Below are 21,232 nucleotides of genomic sequence, written 5' to 3' on the forward strand. Positions count from 1 at the left end.
AATTTTATGAAAGATATGAAGTTTGAAACTCAAATGCATGTGTGATTATTTTCTAACTTCACTCCTCAATGATTTGCAAATGGTTTGTCAGAAAACCATACTTTTATGAAAAAAAAGACCAAAAATATGAACAAAAAATCTGGACATTCTGCAAAAATCTGGACAGTCGAGAGGCATGGGTAACAGCTTTTCTTTCTGCACTTCAGCTTAAATCATCTACTTAATAATAAACAAAAAAAAAATGCCATTATGTCAAGATGCATTATAAATACACTCATTAAACAAACATCGTCAGTTAGGCAAATCGTAAACTCTTAATTAATCCACAGCAGTACATATGCATTCCTAGAAGTAAATAATTTGTATTTTAATAATTTACCAGGTCTCTTGTGGTTTAATGTACAATTTACTATACATTCTATTTGCTACTGAAACATTTAACAATTATTAATGGATAACATTGTGGTGGAAGGTAGATGCCAATTTAAAAACACTGCTACAAATGGAAGTCTAGGTGACAATTTTAAGAAGAATGCTACAAAGATGTTAAAATTACAACTTATTCTATTGGTTCATTAAGTCACAGCTTTCAGACAAAGTGTCAGATATAATTCAAGTAAAACGGCACGCTTCTGAACTACTTGTCATTTTAGGATAGAATTAATAAACTGTATTAGGCACTCGGGATAACTCAAGCCACTGTCTGCAGTAAACAGTATAATGTCAACACAGGCACTTTTCCCTCAATATCTGAAGCATTACAGTTGATGCTCCACATACTTGATGGTACAAACACAGACATTAAGTAATGATCAGACTATAAGTATTCATCCTGAATAGTGTGTCTGTATTTGTAACAGCGCTATGAAACTCTAAAGATAAAAAAATAAAACTTAAACAACATACCAGTGATGGAAAGTGAAGACAGAACATGGGAAGCCAGATGGTAACAAGCCAAAAATGTACATACATAGTAAAACTTCTTCAATTTAAAACAAATGTTCATTTACAAAAGCAACACAAAAAAATAAGAATAATACCATACTTGGTAAAGACATTTATCTGCAAAAAAATGTACAGTCTTAAGAATTATACAAAATATACCAGATAGAACTTTTAAACATTTTATATACAATATGATAAATACAGTATTTAAAAGGGTTCTGAAACATTCTCCCCAAGGGCTACATAACATCTATACAGTACATGAAGTACATTGCACAGATAGTCAATAGTCCCATTAGTTCATAGAAATAGCTACAAAAACAATTAGATTATCGGTGTATTTTCTTCGACAGAAGGCAAAGGAATTATGTAGACAGTGCATTCGGATGACTCTGATTCAAAACTGTGCCAATCTAGTAATTAAAAAGGAATACTGCTGCATTTATTCATAGCAAATAATTAACTGCCAGTCAGATGCAAAACATCTTTTTAAGAAAGAGAGAAAAGAGTTCCAATCAAAAACAGCTGTGTTACAGCTATATCCCCTTTTGGATTTTCTACAAAGAAGCCTGAGTCTGTTCCAAAAGCATGAAGAATATTGTTGATAGCTGACTACCTGAATCAACCATAGGGATGTTGAGATATTCTCAGCAGGTCACAGTGGATTCTACCTCCATAAATAATTTCAACTAGTTATAAACTGTGTCTCAGAATTGTTTCTGGATATTAAGGACATCGAAAACATGATGACCTGCAGTGCAGAAAGCAGTACATTGTTAACCTTTCACGTTGTTTATCACCTCTTCTGCTCCCAGATTTCTGCCATGTTTAAATCCAGAGTTTCAAGCCCTTTCAGGCCTTGGGTATTTCCAATGTAAAATGCTACATCTGATGACACCAAACTGCAGTAGGAAGACAAAATATAGTAGTTAATTTTCTCAACTTTTTTCACATTTACTTATGTACAGAATTTAAATGAACTATTATAAAAGAACTGAAATGTCCCTTTCAAATTCATGACATCTGAGAACAGAAAACAACGAAGACAAAAAGGCAAGAGCTGGGATCACAAAAAACATTGTGCAATGGAAGTTGTTTCAGATGTTACACATTAGATTTGTTGGATGCAAATGACAAGACTTGAAAATTCATTTCACGTACCTCATATAAACAAGTATGAGAGAATATACAATGTCACAAGTCTTTGAGAAGTCTCTGTGGTAGGGGGACACTTGGGAACAGATTTTCTTCTCTCGTCTTTTTTCCCCTTTAAATTTTCTTGCCTCACGCTTGAGGCATGCACTCTTACTATGAGCCATTTATAGTAATCCTTGTGCTAGGGTTTAGGGGTTGTGCAAGACCCATGTTATGTTCAGTTATTAATATCCACCAGAGCATAACATTACACTTGCAGGAAAATACATCTATATTCCTAGTTTTGTAAATTTACTTACAAGAGGTCCTGCTGTCAGAACACTGCATATGAAATAGCCCTTACAAGGAGGACAGAGGCCATAAATAATGTGCCCACTATAGAGGGCTCATCTGAAGATTAACTGGTAGTGTGAAATGCTCACACACAAATGTAAATTCTTACTTTAAGAAGCATTTTGCAGTGGATGAAACACTTTGGTAAACTCTAAAGCACTGCACTTAAAATTCCCAGAGGCTGGAAGGAGCCTGAAAAACAGAATGTAGGATTGAGTGCAGAATGTTCTGCAAGACAGTCCTACCAAAAGAAAGTTATCCTCCTGCAACACAGGTCTACACTATAATGCTTAGTAAACCTAAGTATCTGTTACCAAATTGCTACAGCACAGATGTAGCTACAGGAACATTCCTAAAGTAACTACTACAGGAGAACCCCCAAATTGAAAGCCCTATCACTGCACTGATTAGACATTTATCATTCTGCATATGGAGGGTCTGAGAGTAGAGGAAAGCCAAGCAGTTTGTTTATGTTTATCCAGCAAGGAACTGCTTTGTAGTTGCCCATCAGACCTTATCCAAATGGACTGCCAGCCATGTAAAGAGCACATTCATTGTATGGAGAATGTGTCACCCTCATCCAATTTTCTACAAATGCACAAATAATGATTAGATAAACAGGATGGGGTGACAAACTGCTTGTTAACCATTTTAGTGAGGAAACAGTGTCATTCAGAGACACCTGGTTCTTATTAAAAATTAGGCAGAGTCCTTGACTTACACAAATATAGAATATGGAAGTCCACTATGCAGAGATCATGAATGGCCACTAGAAAAAGCACTTTCCAGAATATGAACTTCATGTCTGCTGAGCCAGCCAATTCAAAGGCTGAACACAACATCACCTCAGTGGCAACGACCATGTTCTAAAGAAGAGAAAGATTCTTCAGTGCAAGCAGAAGAAAGACTGCCTTCAACAGCTGTTTAAAGAATGAGACGAAATATTGTGTTTCAGCAAATCAAGATACTCAAGAGAGTGCAGACATAAGTACCACTGTAGTGGCATAATTAAGATATAAATAAAAAAGATGCCAGCTTGAAGACTGCCAGAAGGATGATGTATAGGATATATCCTGCATAAACAACTTTTGTCCACTTGGACTTGTATGATTTCTAAAGGGAACAATTCTTATCAGCTTCCAAGACCTCCTGACACACCTACAGGGTGTTAACAGCAATTTCACAGGAGCTCCTGCAACAGCACCTGGCATTTCACGGAGTTCACTAAGCTTATAACACAACCACTTCTGGAAAGACCAAATTCATAGAATCTAGTACGAGGCTTTTCTGGGCTACAACATGTTGATGACAATACAATCAGCCTTTCTACATAAAACTTTGATAGGAAAGGATAAGAGGGAATTGGGAGAACACATATATGCATGTTCCATTCCACTCTAATGAAGCTGTCTACAGTCTATAACAACAAGAACATATGTATGGGTTCTAGTCTTCCAGGCAACAAACAGGTCAATACCAGAATGATTCACATTAACTAGACAGCATAACCTCAAAGCAAATCTCCAGGAAAGGGCTTCAGATGTATTTCAGTGTCTCTCCTGGAACAAATTATTTCCACCAAGGTGTACAAGGATGCCCTTCTCTCCAAGACTGCACCCCATTTCAGCATGCTTTTTCTTCAGATTCCATACTACTGCTTGACTATTCAGTCTTACTGAGAACAATTCAACCTTTGGGATTATTCCCAGAGTTTACAAGACTAGGAACTCATTTTTTTTTTATTTGTGAAAGACAATACAGTGATCCTTCATAGATAATTTCAGTGGCCCTTGACCAGGACAGATACAAAGTGGGCTCCCCACCTTCCCAGAAATATGTCTAATGTGAGGGAATATCATGGAGAGGGGAAAGTAACCTAGAAGTCCACTTCCAGATTTGGGACTGAATCTTGCCAATAATATCAGATTCAGCAAGGATCTCTCCAGCAAGAAATGTCCATATCCCCAAGAGCATATATGCTCTTCCCTTTCTACCTCCCCACTCTGCTTCAAATACTGATAAACTGGAGGTACCAAAATTAGGAGTTCTGTACTTACCATAACTTGGCATCTGTGTTGTCCAATTTCATTCTTCCTCACAAATTGGATCGCATCCGATCCTTGGATCTGACTTGGCCGGATACAGAAGACTTTGGATCCAATTCTCGGGCTCTTCCCTCTACCCATAATGCTCTATTCTCTCCCCAATTCATCAAATCAAGTTTTTTACCTAATCTCCCCATTCATAACAGGCTGGTAATGTTACTCTCTGTTGCCACTTTAGGAAGAAAGAAAGGATTAGTCAGTAGAGACACCCTGTCCTTATGAAAAATAATGTAAGGAGGCTTGGCTATTAGGGCCTGAAGCTTAGAAATACTTGGTGCACTTATTGTTGTTGATGGGTGAGGCACACAGATTACAGCACAGCTGGTTCCCAGCGGCTGAAGATCATATTCACTACTGTTTGAATTAGAGGCCATTCATTAGGCATCAGGATGGACCTGTTGAACCTGTCTGCTAGTGCGTTGGTTCTCCCTGGAATGTGTGTTGCAGTGAGAATGTGGTCTGAAGTGATCACTCATTCCCAAACTCTCATGGCCTCTCTGCACAGAAGATAATACTGGGTTCCTCCTTGCTTGTTGATGTACCAGACTACTTACATGTCTGTCTGAATTGCAACAGTCCTTAGATGGAGAACGTCCTGAAACGCTTGCAATGTTAGGACTGCTCTCATCTCCAGGATGTTGGTATGCAACTTGGTCTCCAGTGGGGACCACGTGCCTTGGATCATCTTTCTCAAAAAGTGCACCCCCCCCCCCCACCCCAGTTGGGAAGCATCCATGGTCACTGTAGCAACTGGTGGCAGAAGGGTAAATGGTCTGCCCAGAAACAGGTCATTGGACTGAATCCACCAGCAAATATGATGTTTATAGACTGGGGTAAGTCTTATGGGAAATGACAGGCTGGTAAAGTATGGACCACTCCACTGTACCGCCAGTGTCCACTGAAGCATTCACATAAAGAGTCTTCCTAGAGGGACTAGAAAAATGGCAGCTGATATTGACCCAGGAGCTTGCAGTACTAATCTTGTTGGAGGAAACTGGTGAGAAAGCATAGCCTGAACTTAATGTCTGAAGGATATGATGTGATGCAGAGGCAATTATGCCACCTGGGCTGTGGTATATATATAAATTCCAGGGCTTGTACTGGGAGGAGGCTCGACTTGGTATGGTTTATTGAGATGCCTAAGGTGCTTGAAACCTGGAGCATGTAGTCCCTGGCTTGTAGAAGCTGATGCTTGTATGGGGTGATGAGGAGTCAATTGTTGAGATATGGAAAACCTGGAATGCCTCGAGTCTCAAGTGAGCTGCCATGACTGCCATGCATTTGGTAAACACCCTGGGGGCTGTGGTGAGTTTGAAGGGCGATATTTGGTAACGATTGGCTCCCAGCCAAAAGCGTAAATATCTCCTGGATCGCCTGTCTATTTTTATGTAACAGTATGCATCCTGGAGACCTATAAAGCACATCCAATTGTCCTTGCACTGAAGAGGCAGGATGGACTGAACAGTAACCATTCTTTACATACTGGTTCAAGTTGCTTAGATCTAAAATGGGTCATAGCTCCCCTGTTTTCTTTGGCATTAAAAAGAAGCAGGAGCAAGTTCTGAATCCAGTCTGGTCGTGTGTGACCTCCTGGATGACTTTTGAGACATTTTTTTGTATTTCTTGTGCTGCATCTTGTCTGACTGGGTGGAACGTCAAGAAGTTTACTCTTCTGAACAGGAGGAGGAAGGGAAAATGGTGTGTAGTAACCTATGGTTATGATTCTTAGCACCTATGAATTTTTTGTGATACCTGTTCAGGCGTCTAGCTGTAAAAAGAAATGACCGACTGCCTCCAGAGGTGGACAGCCAGCGAATGCTTCAGGAAAGTTGACAGAGCCTGTCTAAAATGGAATCCCTGAAGCTATGGTTCTGCAGAGCCCCTCTGCCTCTAGGGAGATGTCTTCCATTCAAATTTCCTTCTCTGCCTCTGGAGCAACTATCACCACATGAATCCTGGAAAGATCCTGGAGATTTTCAAAACCACATCATCTTACCACCTTGTTAGTTTCTACAGAAGGACCACTGAGGGGTAGAAAACTTGATCCCTATGGCACAGAGTCTTTCCTATTTGTTTGTGCGGGTAAGTATGTCTTTAACCAACAGCCCAAACAAGGAAAAAGCTATCAAAAGGGGCATTGACAAAGGACATCCTGAAGGGCTCCGCAAAATCACATAGCCACATCCAATCAAGGCTCCTAAAGACTATGTCTGAAATGACTGTTCATGAGGCACCCTTCCCTGCAAGGGATTTCAGCCTTATCAATGCATTAGAAATGGGCAGTAGAGGGGCCAGTTGTGAGGAATTCTTTTTAAGATCCTCTGCAGACATGGACTCCAAGGGAGTATTTGATAGTTCCTTCATCAAATCTCTCTGTAGTCGAGTGAAGTGTGCAAAGTAGTTTAACTACCTCAGCACAAATGTAACTGAGGTGTAAACTCACTTCCCAAATCTGTCCATTGCTCTTGACTCCCTGTTCGGTGGATGGACAGAGGATCTTTGCTCAGCTAGCTCCTTCTTGGTGGCTGTCACCACCACTATAGCATCAACCAGGATTCCCTTGCTCCAGTGGGGTCTCTCAGCAAGAGGGACCAGAAATTTGTCCATGCGTTTGGGGATAGGTTCGGCAGTGTTCAGTTCCTTCCAAGCCTGGTAGGAAACCACGTCAATCAGTTCATCCAACAGGGTGGGGTGGGGGTCACCCAGGATGTAGATGGTCCAACTGAAAGCTTCCAGAAACATTTATTCTTCAGGAGAAGGAGATTGGGAAGAGAAACCACCCTTCTGTTTGAGGATTTTGAGGATATCTCCAAAGGAGATGTCATTGGGTGGTGATCTGAAGGATCCTTCTCCCTCATCAAAATTGGTGGCTTCTGTGAGAGACTTCCTGGAGAAGTCTATGTGCCTCCTCTTACACAACCCTCTACTGAGGATCCTCCTCAGTAGGGTATTCAGGAGAGGTATCAGAACAGAGGGGAAACTCCTCTAGGGGGACTGTCTGGAGAATTCCCGGAACTGGCTTGTCCCTATGGAACATGTCTGATGGATTCAGAGCTCAGAACCAAAGATGGGAAATGGGTGGGATCCGGGATAAGAGAGGACAGTTCTCTGTGCAGAGAGAAAGCCCTTTCTACCACCTTGAATGCTGAAGGACCAGGGAAAACCTATCCCCCCTCCTCAGAGCTGAAGCCTCTGAGAAAGGAAGGTCAGGGCTGCCCCCAGATCTGAGACTCATGGAGAGAATGGGATCCAAGTTGGCCAAGAAGAAGAGATGGACCTGACAAAGTCAAGGCCAAACCCAACCCCTTGGACCTGGTGTCTACCTCTTGAATCAGAGACCCTCTCTGATCCAAGAGAATCGGAACAGAACCAGTCAGGGGACACCATTGGAGTAGAAGCACTTTTCTTGGATCCGATGCCAAACCTCTCCAGGATCTCACATCCTGGGACTCTGAAATCACTAGTCTGATGGGAGAAGAAGAGAGAATGGACTTAGCTGGTGCACTCATGGATCCATGAGGCAACGGAGCTGGCAGGACCCCCATCGAGATCTGAGCCCTGAGAAATGTCAGCATCATCTTATCCACATCTGATTCAGTCAACCTCCTTGAAGACCTGGAAAATGCTGTAGATGAGGGTCTACAGTGTTTCCTCAGAATCTGGAAAAGTTGAGTGGGTAGGGAAAGAGAAACAAGCTTCAGAGCGTACTCTGGAGTACAACTTTTGTGTGTTGAACTGGTTGTTGGATCCAATGAGTTAGGATCCAAAATAGTAGTAGAAGATAAATGGAAAATGACAACAGGTGCCAACCCTTTTGAATCCAGTGAAGACTAAAGATCCAAAGGCAGCTCTAGATGTTTCTGATCTGAAGAGGTCAGATCCAAAATTGTCCTAATCTTTTCTAGTGGCTCTAAAGAATCCTTTAGGGGTTTCTGAGGAGATCTCTTTATTGAGTCCAAGGAAACTCGTTTAAGTTGTTTGGAGGGGGTTTGAGCCCCAGAAGAAGCAGGTAGCAAGCCTTTTAATATTAATTTATTGCACCTGTCTGACAAAGCCCTTGGATTAAAGGTGGTGCAAATGGTACAAAAAGAATCAATATGGTCAGCTCCCAAGCAAGACAAGCACTTCTTGTGTACATCCGAGTTTGGGATCCTTTGCTGACATGAAGCTCACTTTTTGAAGCTATTAGGTTTCTGTGACGTATCAGTGAAGAGAGAAAAAGCAGCGTAACCTACAAAAAGAATTTACCAATAAGCAGAGCATTATTAAATAACAGTGTTTTTTTTTTTTTTTTTTTTTTTTTTTAAGCAAAAGGCCGGGAGAGGAAAAAGAATACCTAAAAAGGGTAAGAACGGGAAAAAGAGATGCAACAACAATGGTACCAATACTATGAGAAAACGTTAAGAAGCAGAAAAAAAGAGAAAAGGAGACCTTAATGCCAGTGAAAACTGCAGAGGGAGAAAACGGACAGTAACAGCTACAATTTCTAAGAGAAAGGGGTAGACGTTTTAGAAGGAAACGAGTTACAATAAAGAAAATACTTTTTACAGCACTTGACAAATGGAACCTCTGCCTCTCCACGATGGCTGCAAACAAGATCTGAGGATTTGGGGAGAGAACAGAGCATTATGGGTTGAAGGAGGAGCTCGAGAATTGGATCCAAAGTCTTCTGTATGTGGCTGAGTTGGATCAGTGGATCGGATCTGATCCCATTTGTGAGGGAGAATGAAAAGGGACAACATCAGATCACAAGGTTTGTAATACCAGTAGATATCCACACCCATCACTAAGACCTACTAAAATGGTTTCCAATGGCTTCCAGTTCATGGCAGAGCAAAAATGATACTCATCACACTAATATTCAAAAGTATAATACTTAGGGAGCACCCATAAAGACCTCTCTCTCTCTATGATAGACCCACTCTACTCTCTCAAGGGAGTCCATGTGATAGCATTATTTTAGTTAGACCACATTTTGTCACAGCAACAGGTTTGACAGCATTTATTAAACTTGCCTGACAACATGGAATCATCTTACAAAAATATGAAGATCCCATAAAACATGACATGGACTCAAGATAAAACTGAAAGATCAAGAAGAGGTTATTTGTACATGCCTTCACACTACTGGACAATTAAAATGGCTACATATATCTAGTGAAGTCCTTACATTACTGAAAAACATTTGTTTACTTGAAATTCTAATAATTGCTGTAAATACGGCACATATGTTTTCTACCATGCATTTTCCTGCAAGTTATTGCTTACACTGTTATCGCTTCTAATACCTTGTAATGTAAACTGCATTTTTGCTCCTTACACTGCTGTATCTTGTGACATGCTCAACTTGAACCCAGGTAGAATTTGAAGAGAGTCATCAGACCAGCCCACCTACCTGGTTAAAAGTGAAGTGAAATACATAAATTTAAAACAAACAGCAGCTCCAAAAGGAAATGAACAGTCTACAGCAATGAAATGTCCAAACTACATCCTGCATGTGAAGGCGGGCCATATGAACTCAACACAAAACTACTGTTCTCAACCCAATCAATGAGAAAAAAAGCAAGCCTGCACCCCCATTTCTGTGATGCTACCCTGGTCCCTTCTCTGAAGGGAGGAAAGTACCATACTAGAAAGAATGTATAACTGTCCGTATGCAAGGAAAACTCTGCTATGGGAGAAGGGAGGATTTCTCCCACATAAAAGGAATGTTAAGTGACTACAGCCAAGATAATGCTAAGTACCCAGCAAGGAATTACAGTAGAACCTTGCCTATGTCAGCATGTGGAGTTTAGGCTTCACACTATATTGCAGTATACATGGAGAAACAGTAATGCTGTCATGCCTGTGATAAAGATGGTCAGTTAATAATCAGTTAAGAATCTCCAGGAAAAAAACAACCCAATAATTTATCATTCATTTATAATTTGTTGACCAGGTTAGTCCCACTAGGCTAGTAGACTCTTTTCAAGGGAGCCCAAAGGTTGTTTTTATACTACTCAATGAAATTTGGACAGGGCGTCAGGAAACCTCTACTCTTTTTGATACGTGCCGTGGGATCTTTTACATCCACCTCAGCTACCACCAACTCAGGCAGATATGACCTCATTTTAACTACTTATCCGAAGGACGACATCATGACAATGCAGAACAAGAAAAGGGGAGGTGGGAGGTGGGATGCTGTGATAGGCAGAGACTGGTAACAAGGATCTAGCATTATGGTAAGTACATAACTTTCTTATCCTATGTTGTCCTCTCCATCCGTTTTTACAGACAGGACAGAGTCCCCTGTTACCAGAATTTCTGGGTGGTTTCATTGGCAAGGCACCTCTCATTTTTAATTTCTCCAAGTGTTTTGTTTTTCTAATATCACAATGGAATGAACAGCACTCAAGTCATGGTATGATTGGTGTTCATGAAATTAGTACTGTTTCAGTCTTTGATGTTGGTCAAGAGTTCTCTTCTCAGTATGCGTCTCAGCATGATGGAACCAGTGGATGGCTCTGGATCTGGACATGGGGTCCAGCTTGTAGTGCTTGATAAAGTTCATATATCTATACTAGTTCTCAATGCATCAAAAGTAAAAAAAAATAAATAAAGATCACAAATAAAAGATCAAAAATATTTAACTATGCATGACATGAAATCGTAAGATGGACTGAAATGTTTTATGTAACAATAGCCTTCAGTACAGACTTGAGCTTCTGATCTAGCAGGAAGTGAGAGTTAAGGGAGCATACTGTATCAAACATGGGTACAAGTCAAAGGATTCTAAGGTAGCTAAACACTTACTAATGATTAATTCCAGGACACTCCTCTGGATAACAGAATGTCATGTGGCTCTTTCTTCTAAGAACTATGCAACAGATAAAGTCATTTGGTGTGTGCTTTAAAACTCTGAACAAAATGAGGAGCACTGAACAAACCTTGAAAGAACTGTTCTCTAAGGTGCACTGAGGACTTGAACAGGACTGAATGAACATCGGAGAAATATGTGTATGAGCAATACAAGAGAGAGAGAAAGATAACTTGCTTTCTATGGGACTAAAATAAGTTCTATTTTGTACAAGTTTGCCTTTTAAGTGAATTTGCTTCTGGCTACAACTATCACAACTAGTATGACACTGAGGACTTATTTTAAGGATGTTCAATAATTTTGACTTTGGAGTGCTAGACTATTCTGGCTGATGACAGTGAAGTACCACAGAAGTAAGAAAGGTCAGCAATTAAAAAGATATTAACTTCTACAAATTGCTGTGTGCAAATGTAACACAGCACAAGTCAAGATTTAGCTAATGCTGGAAGACACTACTGCAAGACACTGAGCTGACAAGTAGTCTGTAGAATCCTGGGATGCTAGTGGTCATAACACTGCTCTCTCGACATATAGTGTGAAGCTTATCAGGGTGCATCTGATGCTTCTCATAGTGGAAGGCAGCACTTTCCAGATGCTCTTAACGCTGTCCCAGCTGCACCACATCTAAAACCTGCCTTAACACAGGATAATTCAGCTACATGAATACAGTTGTTTCAGAAGTAGCAAACTATAATACCAAAGAAATTAAAGTTCCAGTATGTAGCCAGCTAGAAACATTTGCCTACTGTAAATCATCTGCAAATTTATGCAAGTAAATTCAAGATAAATAAAGCCTCTAGTCTTGAATGAAAACAGTCCATGTTTTCAACGTAAAATGCCTCCAGGGTTAAAAATTCCCACCACCACCACTTATTGCCACAGTATCAGTGACACAAAGTACAAATACATCCCTTCACTGCATATATTAATAAACATGCGCACGCTCACTATACAAGTGTCTTTGCTTTTTGATATGTGCAGAAACACCATCAAGCTAGAAAGAGATTTACTAAACATGGACATAATGAAGAGAAACATATATATATATATATATATATATATATATATATATAGATAATGACTCCATAATACAATATTAATAATCACTGCTAAGGCTGTAGATGAAGTGGGTTTTACCCACTCTTGGGGAAATTTATCTAAAGATATGGAACACACTGGTTAATAGTAAATCCTGCTTCATCAATAGTTCAGATATGGTCATCAGTGCAGTAATCAGTGTTTGGGCAGAAGTCAAAATCACTAGATATAAAGAGGCCATCAGAGAATCCCCCAGTAAAAACTAACCCCACTAAGTTCCAGAAAGGGACCAGTACAACACAAAAAAAGTTATGTACTCACCGTAATGTTCCATCTGTATCAGCCATTGCAATAGCTCATGGTAACCAAAAAAGCTCTTGAGCTCTTCTCTTACCCATAATGCACTATTCCAGTTACTTTAGATCTTGTTTGCTGCTAGATATATAAAGAAATATAGAAACGTATGTATGTATGGGTCTACTTCAAAGTATCGAAACGCCACATAGTTGAAACCCATATTATTGAGACAGCATCGCCGAATCCTCAAAACATCGAACACCAGGAACTGCAAAACCTAACCCTGGGAAGTGAACCACTTGGCCACCAAGACAAAAAAAAAAAACGCAGCAAGACAGACCCACCAAAGTGGGGGGCTGTGCCCCCACACCCCATCTAACTAAATATTCTTAGTCTAAGATTGCACTACAGTAAGGAAAGAGCAAATGGTTCACTTCCTGGGGTTAGGTTTTGCAGTTCCGGGTGTTCAATGTTTTGAACATCCTTGAATATCCTTTCCACCACTATCTGGCTGAGGTACACTTGTGAGGCATAAGGATGCATCTGCTCAATTTGTCTGCTATCACACTGGACTTCCCACGACTGTGCATTGCAGTCAGAAAATGGTTGTATGAGATCACCCATTGCCACACTCTCAGTGCTTATCGATACAAAGGATAAGATTTGGTTCCTCCTTATTTGTGGATGTGCGGGACTGCAGACGTGTTGTCTGTTTGAACTGCAACTCTCCCCAAGGGGAGAGCATCCTGGAAGGCCTGCAATGCTACTAGCACTGCTCTCATCTATAGGACATTGATATGCAAGTTGGCCTCTTTGGGGGACCAAGCGCCTTGGACCGTATGCCCCAGAAAATGCCCCCCCCAGCTGGGAAGCATCCATGGTCACTGTGGCCAACGGCCGGGGGGGGTAAATGGACGGCCTTCTTGAATCTAATTGGATTGAATCCACCATGATTAGATCTCTCTTGCAAATGTTGGTGACTCTTATATAGGCCGACACTGGTTGGCGGAGAAGTGCAAGAAGCCACTGCAACATTCTCATGGGAAACCTCGAGACATGCAGAGACCTCTGTATTGCTGATAATCTTTCTGACCTGTGATCTGATAGTTTCTACTCTTGAAGGTGGAAGGGAAGCTATTTGTCTTGCTTGTGTTGAGATTTGCCCCAATGAATTTTAAACATCGAGTTGGATCTAGAAATTTTTTCTCGTAATTTATAGTTATTCCCAGATTTTAACATGTTTGGATAACACTGTCTCTTGCTCGTAGTAGTTCATGACTGGTTGGGGCAGATATGAGCCGGTCATCCAAATATCGTGAACACTCTGAGGGCTGTACTGAGACCAGAGGCAGTGCTCTGAACTTATAATTCTGGCTCCCAGCTGGAAGTGTAGGTGCCTTCTGGACTGTCTGTCCATCTTTATGTGGTAGTACGCATCCTGAAGGTCTACAGAGCACATCCAGTCAGCCTTTTTCAAGAATGGAAGAATGGACTGAGTCGTAACCATCAGGAACTTGCTGCATCAAACTGATTTGCTTAATTTGCTGAGATCCAAAAAAGAGTCTCCAGTCCCGTCATTTTTTTTGTTTGTTTCAAGTTCTGGATTCTCTCTGGTCTGGGGGGACCTCTTGGATGACTTTTTTGTAGCAGCCTTTGAACTTGAATGGCTGACTGATCCTTCTGACTAGGTGGAACATCTGGGCTATTTTTGTAACTTCTGCAATTTTAATCACTATTTTTTAAGCTACTTTTGATGTAAAATGTGTTTAATTTTATTATGGTTTGTATGTTTTGTATGTTCCCTGGTGCTGGTTTTGTTTTGTACTCTATGTTTGTTCTCTGGAGCTTTTCTCCCCGGGCCTACACTGAAAATGGGCTAGCCTGGCCCAGTGTGGGCTCTCTCGGTAAACAAATGTCAATACATAAATAATTAAATAAATACTTGCATTTTTGTTTTGGGGAGGAGAAAGGGAAAAGGGTATAAATTATCCTCTGCACCCATGTAATGGACATTATTTATAGCCAGGCTCATTAGTGCAGGGACAATTGACCCCTAATTACCTCCAGAGTAGGGCAATCAGGCCTCCTCTCAGAAGACTATCTCTAGACCCTTTATTTTGTGGGCTCCTCTGCCACAAGGGTGGTATCTTCCATTAGAGTATCCCCCTCTGCCTCTAGGAGGACTACCTCCATGTATGTTCTGAAAAGCCCCTTGTGATTTTTTTGAACCACATCTTTCCCCTACTTCCCTGGTTCCTGGAGTAAAGTCTCTGAGGAGTGGAAAATCGTACACCCATGGTAAATAGGGTCTTTCTATCTTTCTCACATCTAGACAAGGTATCTTTTACTTTTGGATCAAACAAGGAAGGGCTGTCAAAGGGAACAGTGAGGAATGAAAACTTGAAAGGCTCCACAAAGTCACATAAGCGCATCCAGGCATGTCTCCTCATGGATATGCCTGAATCCGCTGCTCTACTCATTCCTTCAGCTGCATGTGAAATGAGCCTCATAGAAGAGTTAGATATGGATTGTAGGGTGGACAGCTGAGAAGCAACCGAGGTTTGTACTTCTTCAGTCACAGCTCCTGAAAGTGTACTTGACAGCTCATTTATAAAATCCATTTGCAATCTCATAAAATGTAAAAGATATTTAAGGGACCTTAGGCCGAAGGTTGCTGAAGCATAAACACACTTCTCAAATCTATCCATCATCCTGGACTACTTGTTAGGAGGATGGATAGAAGAACTTTCCTCAGCTAATTCTTTCTTGGTGGCTGCTGCCACGACCATGGCATCTACCAGTTTACCTATAGTCTAGAATTGTTTGTCCTATGGGGCTGTAATAATTTCATCTGGTCTCCAGGGAATAAGCTTGATGGTGCCTGGGGCATTCCATGCCCGCCATGAGATCAACACAATGAGCTCATTGGTGGGCTGAGTCACCCAGGAGGTAGATGGATGGGCACAAAATGCCACCAGATACACAGACTCTTCAAAGGAATGACTGCTGGACTTCCAGCCACCTCTCTGTTTTAGGATTTCTACGATGTCTCCAAAGGAGGAATCATCAGGAGGTGACCTTGGGGATCCTTCACCCTCATCAAAGTCCATGTCTTTGTTGATGGAGTCCTCAGTGGAGTCCGGATGTTTCCTCTTACATGTCCTCTTCTTATGGACCTCCTCAGTGGAATGTTCTGAAGAGGTATCAGAAGAGGTGGGGGAACCCTGTTGGAAAGTCTGGGGTTTTGGTGCCCCCTGTACCTGTGGAAGACCCAACTGAGAAGTCATGCGCAAAGTTGTCAAAGGTCAGGGTTGTGGATCTGAGAGGATAGGCAGGTCTGAGCTGCACAGGCAGACATGGCTTTCTCCAGAGTCTCAAAGGCTGCCCATCCCCGAGAAGGTAAAGACTCTGGATCCGAGAAGGCATGCCTCTCAGTCGTAGTCCCCTCCCACTCAGAAGGCAATCTTCCCGAGGTCAAAGCCAGAGCCACACCAGGGCTCCAAGATGTAGAGATGGTTCCAAAAATCTCAGAGCAGAATAAGTCACCTCGGAGCTGACAAGATCACTATGGCTCTGAGAGTTCTTTGGCTCAGACTAGGTCAGAGAACTCAGAGCAAACATTGAAGCCAAGGAAAAGGAAATCCTCGGATCCAAGACAGATGACACCTGGCGGTTCAGATCCGATGGCTCCAATACTTTGAAAGAAGTCAAGGGAGGAAGAAGTGGAAGGGTAGCTGATGCACAGAACTCCTGTCCCAAAGGGGTAAGGAGCTGAAGGAGCCTCAGATGTAACCTCCACCCATACAATCTTTTTCACTAGTCTCTCCATGTCTTCTTTGGTAAGACACTTGGAAGAGCAAGTTGACATGACTGATGGAGATTTAGGTCTCTCCAGGACGGCAGATGGAACCTTGAAAGGGACTGGGTCAAGAAAGGGTGAACATCGAGTTCTAGGAAGGTATATCTGATCTGAAGAGTCCTTCTTGGCTTGGGATGGATCCCAAGTTGTTGGTTCCAAAGGTTTTAACTTTTTTGCTTTCAGATCCAACGAAACTATAGGATCCAATGTCTTGGCTTTTCTTTTTAAATGAAGTTGGATCTGATGGAGAAGTGAGCACTGAAACACGTCTTTTTCTTCCTTTGTCCAAGACTCTAGAGAATGAGGAAGAAGCAGGGCTCAATTGTTTAGACTTCTTTTTCTTTTGGTGTAGCTCCAGAAATGGCCTCGCCTATGGAGGAATGCAAAAGACCTTTAAAATAAGCTTATTTTTGTGTTCAACCAATGCTCTGTGGTTGAACGCATGACAGACAGCAGTCCTCCTGCAGGTGAAGGGGGCTGAGGTAATACACACACAAGGTATGCGAGTGAATAGCAGGGATCTTGTGACCACATTTTTAAAGCCAGATGGCTTATATTTACAAGCCATTATAATGGAAAAATTGCAGCACAGGAGAGACTTTTTTTTTTTTTACAAGAAGAAACAGAAATGAGAAAAATACCAACGGTAAAGGGAGTTACACTGAAAAGTGTATAAAGAAGACACTAGAATAGTATCACATGGTACTTTCGTATGAAGAAGAAAGAAGGAAGAAAATGTAGGTAAACTAATTTAAACTAGTTGCTAAGGGAAGGGATAGAAAGATAGTTAAACTATTTAAAGGAAGACAGGAGAAAAAATAATACTGAAAATTAACTTAGCTGCCCAAGAGCTACTGGAGAACTACGTCTTCACAAAGTGGCAAATGAGGGTGCATTATAGATAAAGGAAGAGCTCGAGAGGTTTTTTAGTTTCCATGAGCTACTACAATGGCAGAGTTGGATCCAAGGATCGGATCAGAACCCATAGGTTTGAGGATATAACAAAAACTGACATCATCAGATCCTCTTCTTCAAAATCCCATTGCAATACTTCCTTGCCAAGGACAGTGATCAATGACAAAGAAATTAAAGGAATGGGAAGACCATTTTGACAGTCTCACCAGTTTTTAAACTTGTCTGAAGAGTGGTGATATGATCGAGAATACTCAGTTAAAATAGCATTGTTTGAAGTTACTCAAGAAGAAAAAAGGGTCAGTACAGTGAACTCCTTTGTTGCTAGCTTCCAGCCTAAAGGAGGACTTCAGATAATAAGGGAGATGACAGCACCTCCAAAGACCAAACAAATGTTAGGTCCAGTGTTACATAAGAGCTACTCAATTATGTAACTGTTCTCTAGGTGTATGTCTAAAAGAAAGAATGACAGTCTAAAATTAGAGCTCAACTCTTAGCCGAAATGATCATTCAGATATGGTTCAAATAAAGCAATAACTAAAAAGATGATGCAGTTATTTCCACAGAGATGGAAATCAAATTGCAGCCTTGAAAAGGACCAAAGTATAAAATCAAAGCTCATCTAGTCATAAAGATATTGCTCACATATAGCTGTTGCCAAAATGTGATGCTGTACTTCCACACAAATGGAAATCAAATGTCAGTGATAAAATTACTATGCTTGCTTTCATGGAGATAACAAAAACAAAAGAACTCTGGAATGGTGCTGTTATGTATCCAAGAATTTTAATAAAACTCTGCCATAAAAAACATACAAACTTCTGAGAGGTAAGCGCTTTCGGGTGTTAACCCTTCATCAGACAAAGGTAAAATGGTGCAGAACACAATTTAAATAAGAACACACCCAATGAACAATTAGTGAAATCAATTCAGTAGAAAACCCGCCTATTTTTTAAGGTGGGTTTAATAGAAACAACATCATTGAGCCCTGGATTCCTATGTGCCATAAACTCTAGGATCTTCCTTGACTCTATCTGTTCTGTGTAGTGTTTTATATCACCTCCCCTCTTATTAAGCCTTACATTGACTATGGCCCTAAAAGTAAAACAATGTGTAGGATGTTCACTAACATGTCTGAACAAAGCATTATGTGTGTCCTTGTTTCTTATACTAGAAAGATGTTGCAGTATTCTAACTTTGAACATATTATTCGTCTTGCCCAAAAACATGGGCAAGACTTACAATTAGCCAGATACACTATATCCTTAGTCCTGCAAGTGGCTTTAGCTTTCAACATATGGGTCCTATTAGTAACAGGATGTATAAAGCAATCATCTTGAGAAATATAAGGGCAGGCCTTGCATCTACAAGGCTTGCTGCCTACAGATAAAGCAGGGGTATAAGATAAACTAACATGTTCCCCACATAGAATGTCTTTTAGACTCTTATTCTTCCTATATCCAAATACTGGAGTCGGCCCTACTATGGTGTTGATTCTATCATCACTAGTAAGAATGTTTCAGTTGTCCCTTATAATTCCAGTGATATCTTTTATATCACTACTATAAGTGAACATAACATTAAATCTAGCATCCTGTTTCATTTCTCTTGAAGGTATAGCTAAGTCCCTAGCAGGCCTAGATAACCAGGGCTTATATTTATGACCCCTTTTATCTCTATGCTTCTCTATAACATCTTTGACCATGGTTTCATTGTACCCCCTCTCTACAAAAAGACCCTTCAAACTCTCCAATTCATTGTTGAAACAAATATCATCCGTGCAGTTCTTAGATAACCTGGCTAGCTGTCCTTGTACTATGTTGGGAAAAGTGTATCGTGGATGCATACTATCAAAAGTTAAAAATGTATTTTTCCAACACTCCTTCCTATACAGACTGGTAGAAAAACCTTGTAAAGTCTGTCCTATTGTGACATCTAAGAAGTCTATCTCAGTATAGGATGTTACTTCTGTAAACTTAAAGAAATCTGTTGTGGAGTGTAGAAAATCAATAAATAATTTAAGGGAGATGGTATCACCCTTCCACAAAATAAAAACATCATCCACAAAACGTTTATAAAAGCCAATATATGGTTTCCATTCTCTATTGTTAAAAATGTACAAATTCTCCCAATAGGCTAGTACCAGGTTAGCATAGGTATTCGCACAGGGTGTGCCCATGGCTACACCCTGTGCTTGCCTATATGTCTGTTCTAGACCCAAAAATACATTATTTTCCAAAACTAACCTAAGTATAGTTGTAACCTGTTTAATATGATGATCTAGGGCTCCATTTTCTCTCAACAATGTATCGATAGCCATTATGCCGTAATCATTGTGTATAACCGTGAAAAGGCTCTGTACGTCCAGTGTAACCATGAGATAATGTGAATCATGAGGGGCCCTAACTAACCCTCCAAGTGCCTTCAAAAAATCTCCTGTGTCTGTTAATATATTTTCCATTTTATTAATTTATGTAACAGAGATGTGAATGCGTCTATGGCTTCCCGTCAGGTGGATAATGCCACTACGTCGGAGACATCATTCGCAGTTAGTTTTGGTTTATAAACGTTTTGTGGATGATGTTTTTATTTTGTGGAAGGGTGATACCATCTCCCTTAAATTATTTATTGATTTTCTACACTCCACAACAGATTTCTTTAAGTTTACAGAAGTAACATCCTATACTGAGATAGACTTCTTAGATGTCACAATAGGACAGACTTTACAAGGTTTTTCTACCAGTCTGTATAGGAAGGAGTGTTGGAAAAATACATTTTTAACTTTTGATAGTATGCATCCACGATACACTTTTCCCAACATAGTACAAGGACAGCTAGCCAGGTTATCTAGGAACTGCACGGATGATATTTGTTTCAACAATGAATTGATAAGTTTGAAGGGACTTTTTGTAGAGAGGGGGTACAATGAAACCATGGTCAAAGATGTTATAGAGAAGCATAGAGATAAAAGGGGTCATAAATATAAGCCCTGGTTATCTAGGCCTGCTAGGGACTTAGCTATACCTTCAAGAGAAATGAAACAGGATGCTAGATTTAAGGTTATGTTCACTTATAGTAGTGATATAAAAGATATCACTGGAATTATAAGGGACAACTGAACATTCTTACTAGTGATGATAGAATCAACACCATAGTAGGGCCGACTCCAGTATTTGGATATAGGAAGAATAAGAGTCTAAAAGACATTCTATGTGGGGAACATGTTAGTTTATCTTATACCCCTGCTTTATCTGTAGGCAGCAAGCCTTGTGGTAGATGCAAGGCCTGCCCTTATATTTCTCAAGATGTTTCTTTTATACATCCTGTTACTAATAGGACCCATATGTTGAAAGCTAAAGCCACTTGCAGGACTAAGGATATAGTGTATCTGGCTAATTGTAAGTCTTGCCCATGTTTTTAAGTGGGCAAGACGAATAATATGTTCAAAGTTAGAATACTGCAACATCTTTCTAGTATAAGAAACAAGGACACACATAATGCTTTGTTCAGACATGTTAGTGAACATCCTACACATTGTTTTACTTTTAGGGCCATAGTCAATGTAAGGCTTAATAAGAGGGGAGGTGATATAAAACACTACACAGAACAGATAGAGTCAAGGAAGATCCTAGAGTTTATGGCACATAGGAATCCAGGGCTCAATTATGTTGTTCCTATTAAACCCACCTTAAAAAATAGGCAGGTTTTCTACTGAATTGATTTCACTAATTG

The 21,232-nt window shown here is 40.5% G+C and overlaps 1 protein-coding gene across 1 annotated transcript in view; it reads right to left on the minus strand.

The window, feature by feature from the left end:
• Positions 1-342: 342 nt before the first annotated feature.
• The window catches only part of VPS54 (VPS54 subunit of GARP complex), a 1,876,392-nt gene continuing 1,855,502 nt past the window's right edge, over positions 343-21,232 (minus strand). Inside the window, exon 25 of the mRNA XM_044055553.1 lies at positions 343-1,847. Within this exon, the coding sequence (XP_043911488.1) occupies positions 1,742-1,847 (106 nt within the window). The 3' untranslated portion in view covers positions 343-1,741. The remainder of the gene's footprint in view (positions 1,848-21,232) is intronic.

Source organism: Protopterus annectens, chromosome 1.part2, assembly GCF_019279795.1.
Source record: "Protopterus annectens isolate FY-2018-M chromosome 1.part2, PAN1.0, whole genome shotgun sequence".
NCBI lineage: Eukaryota > Metazoa > Chordata > Ceratodontiformes > Protopteridae > Protopterus > Protopterus annectens.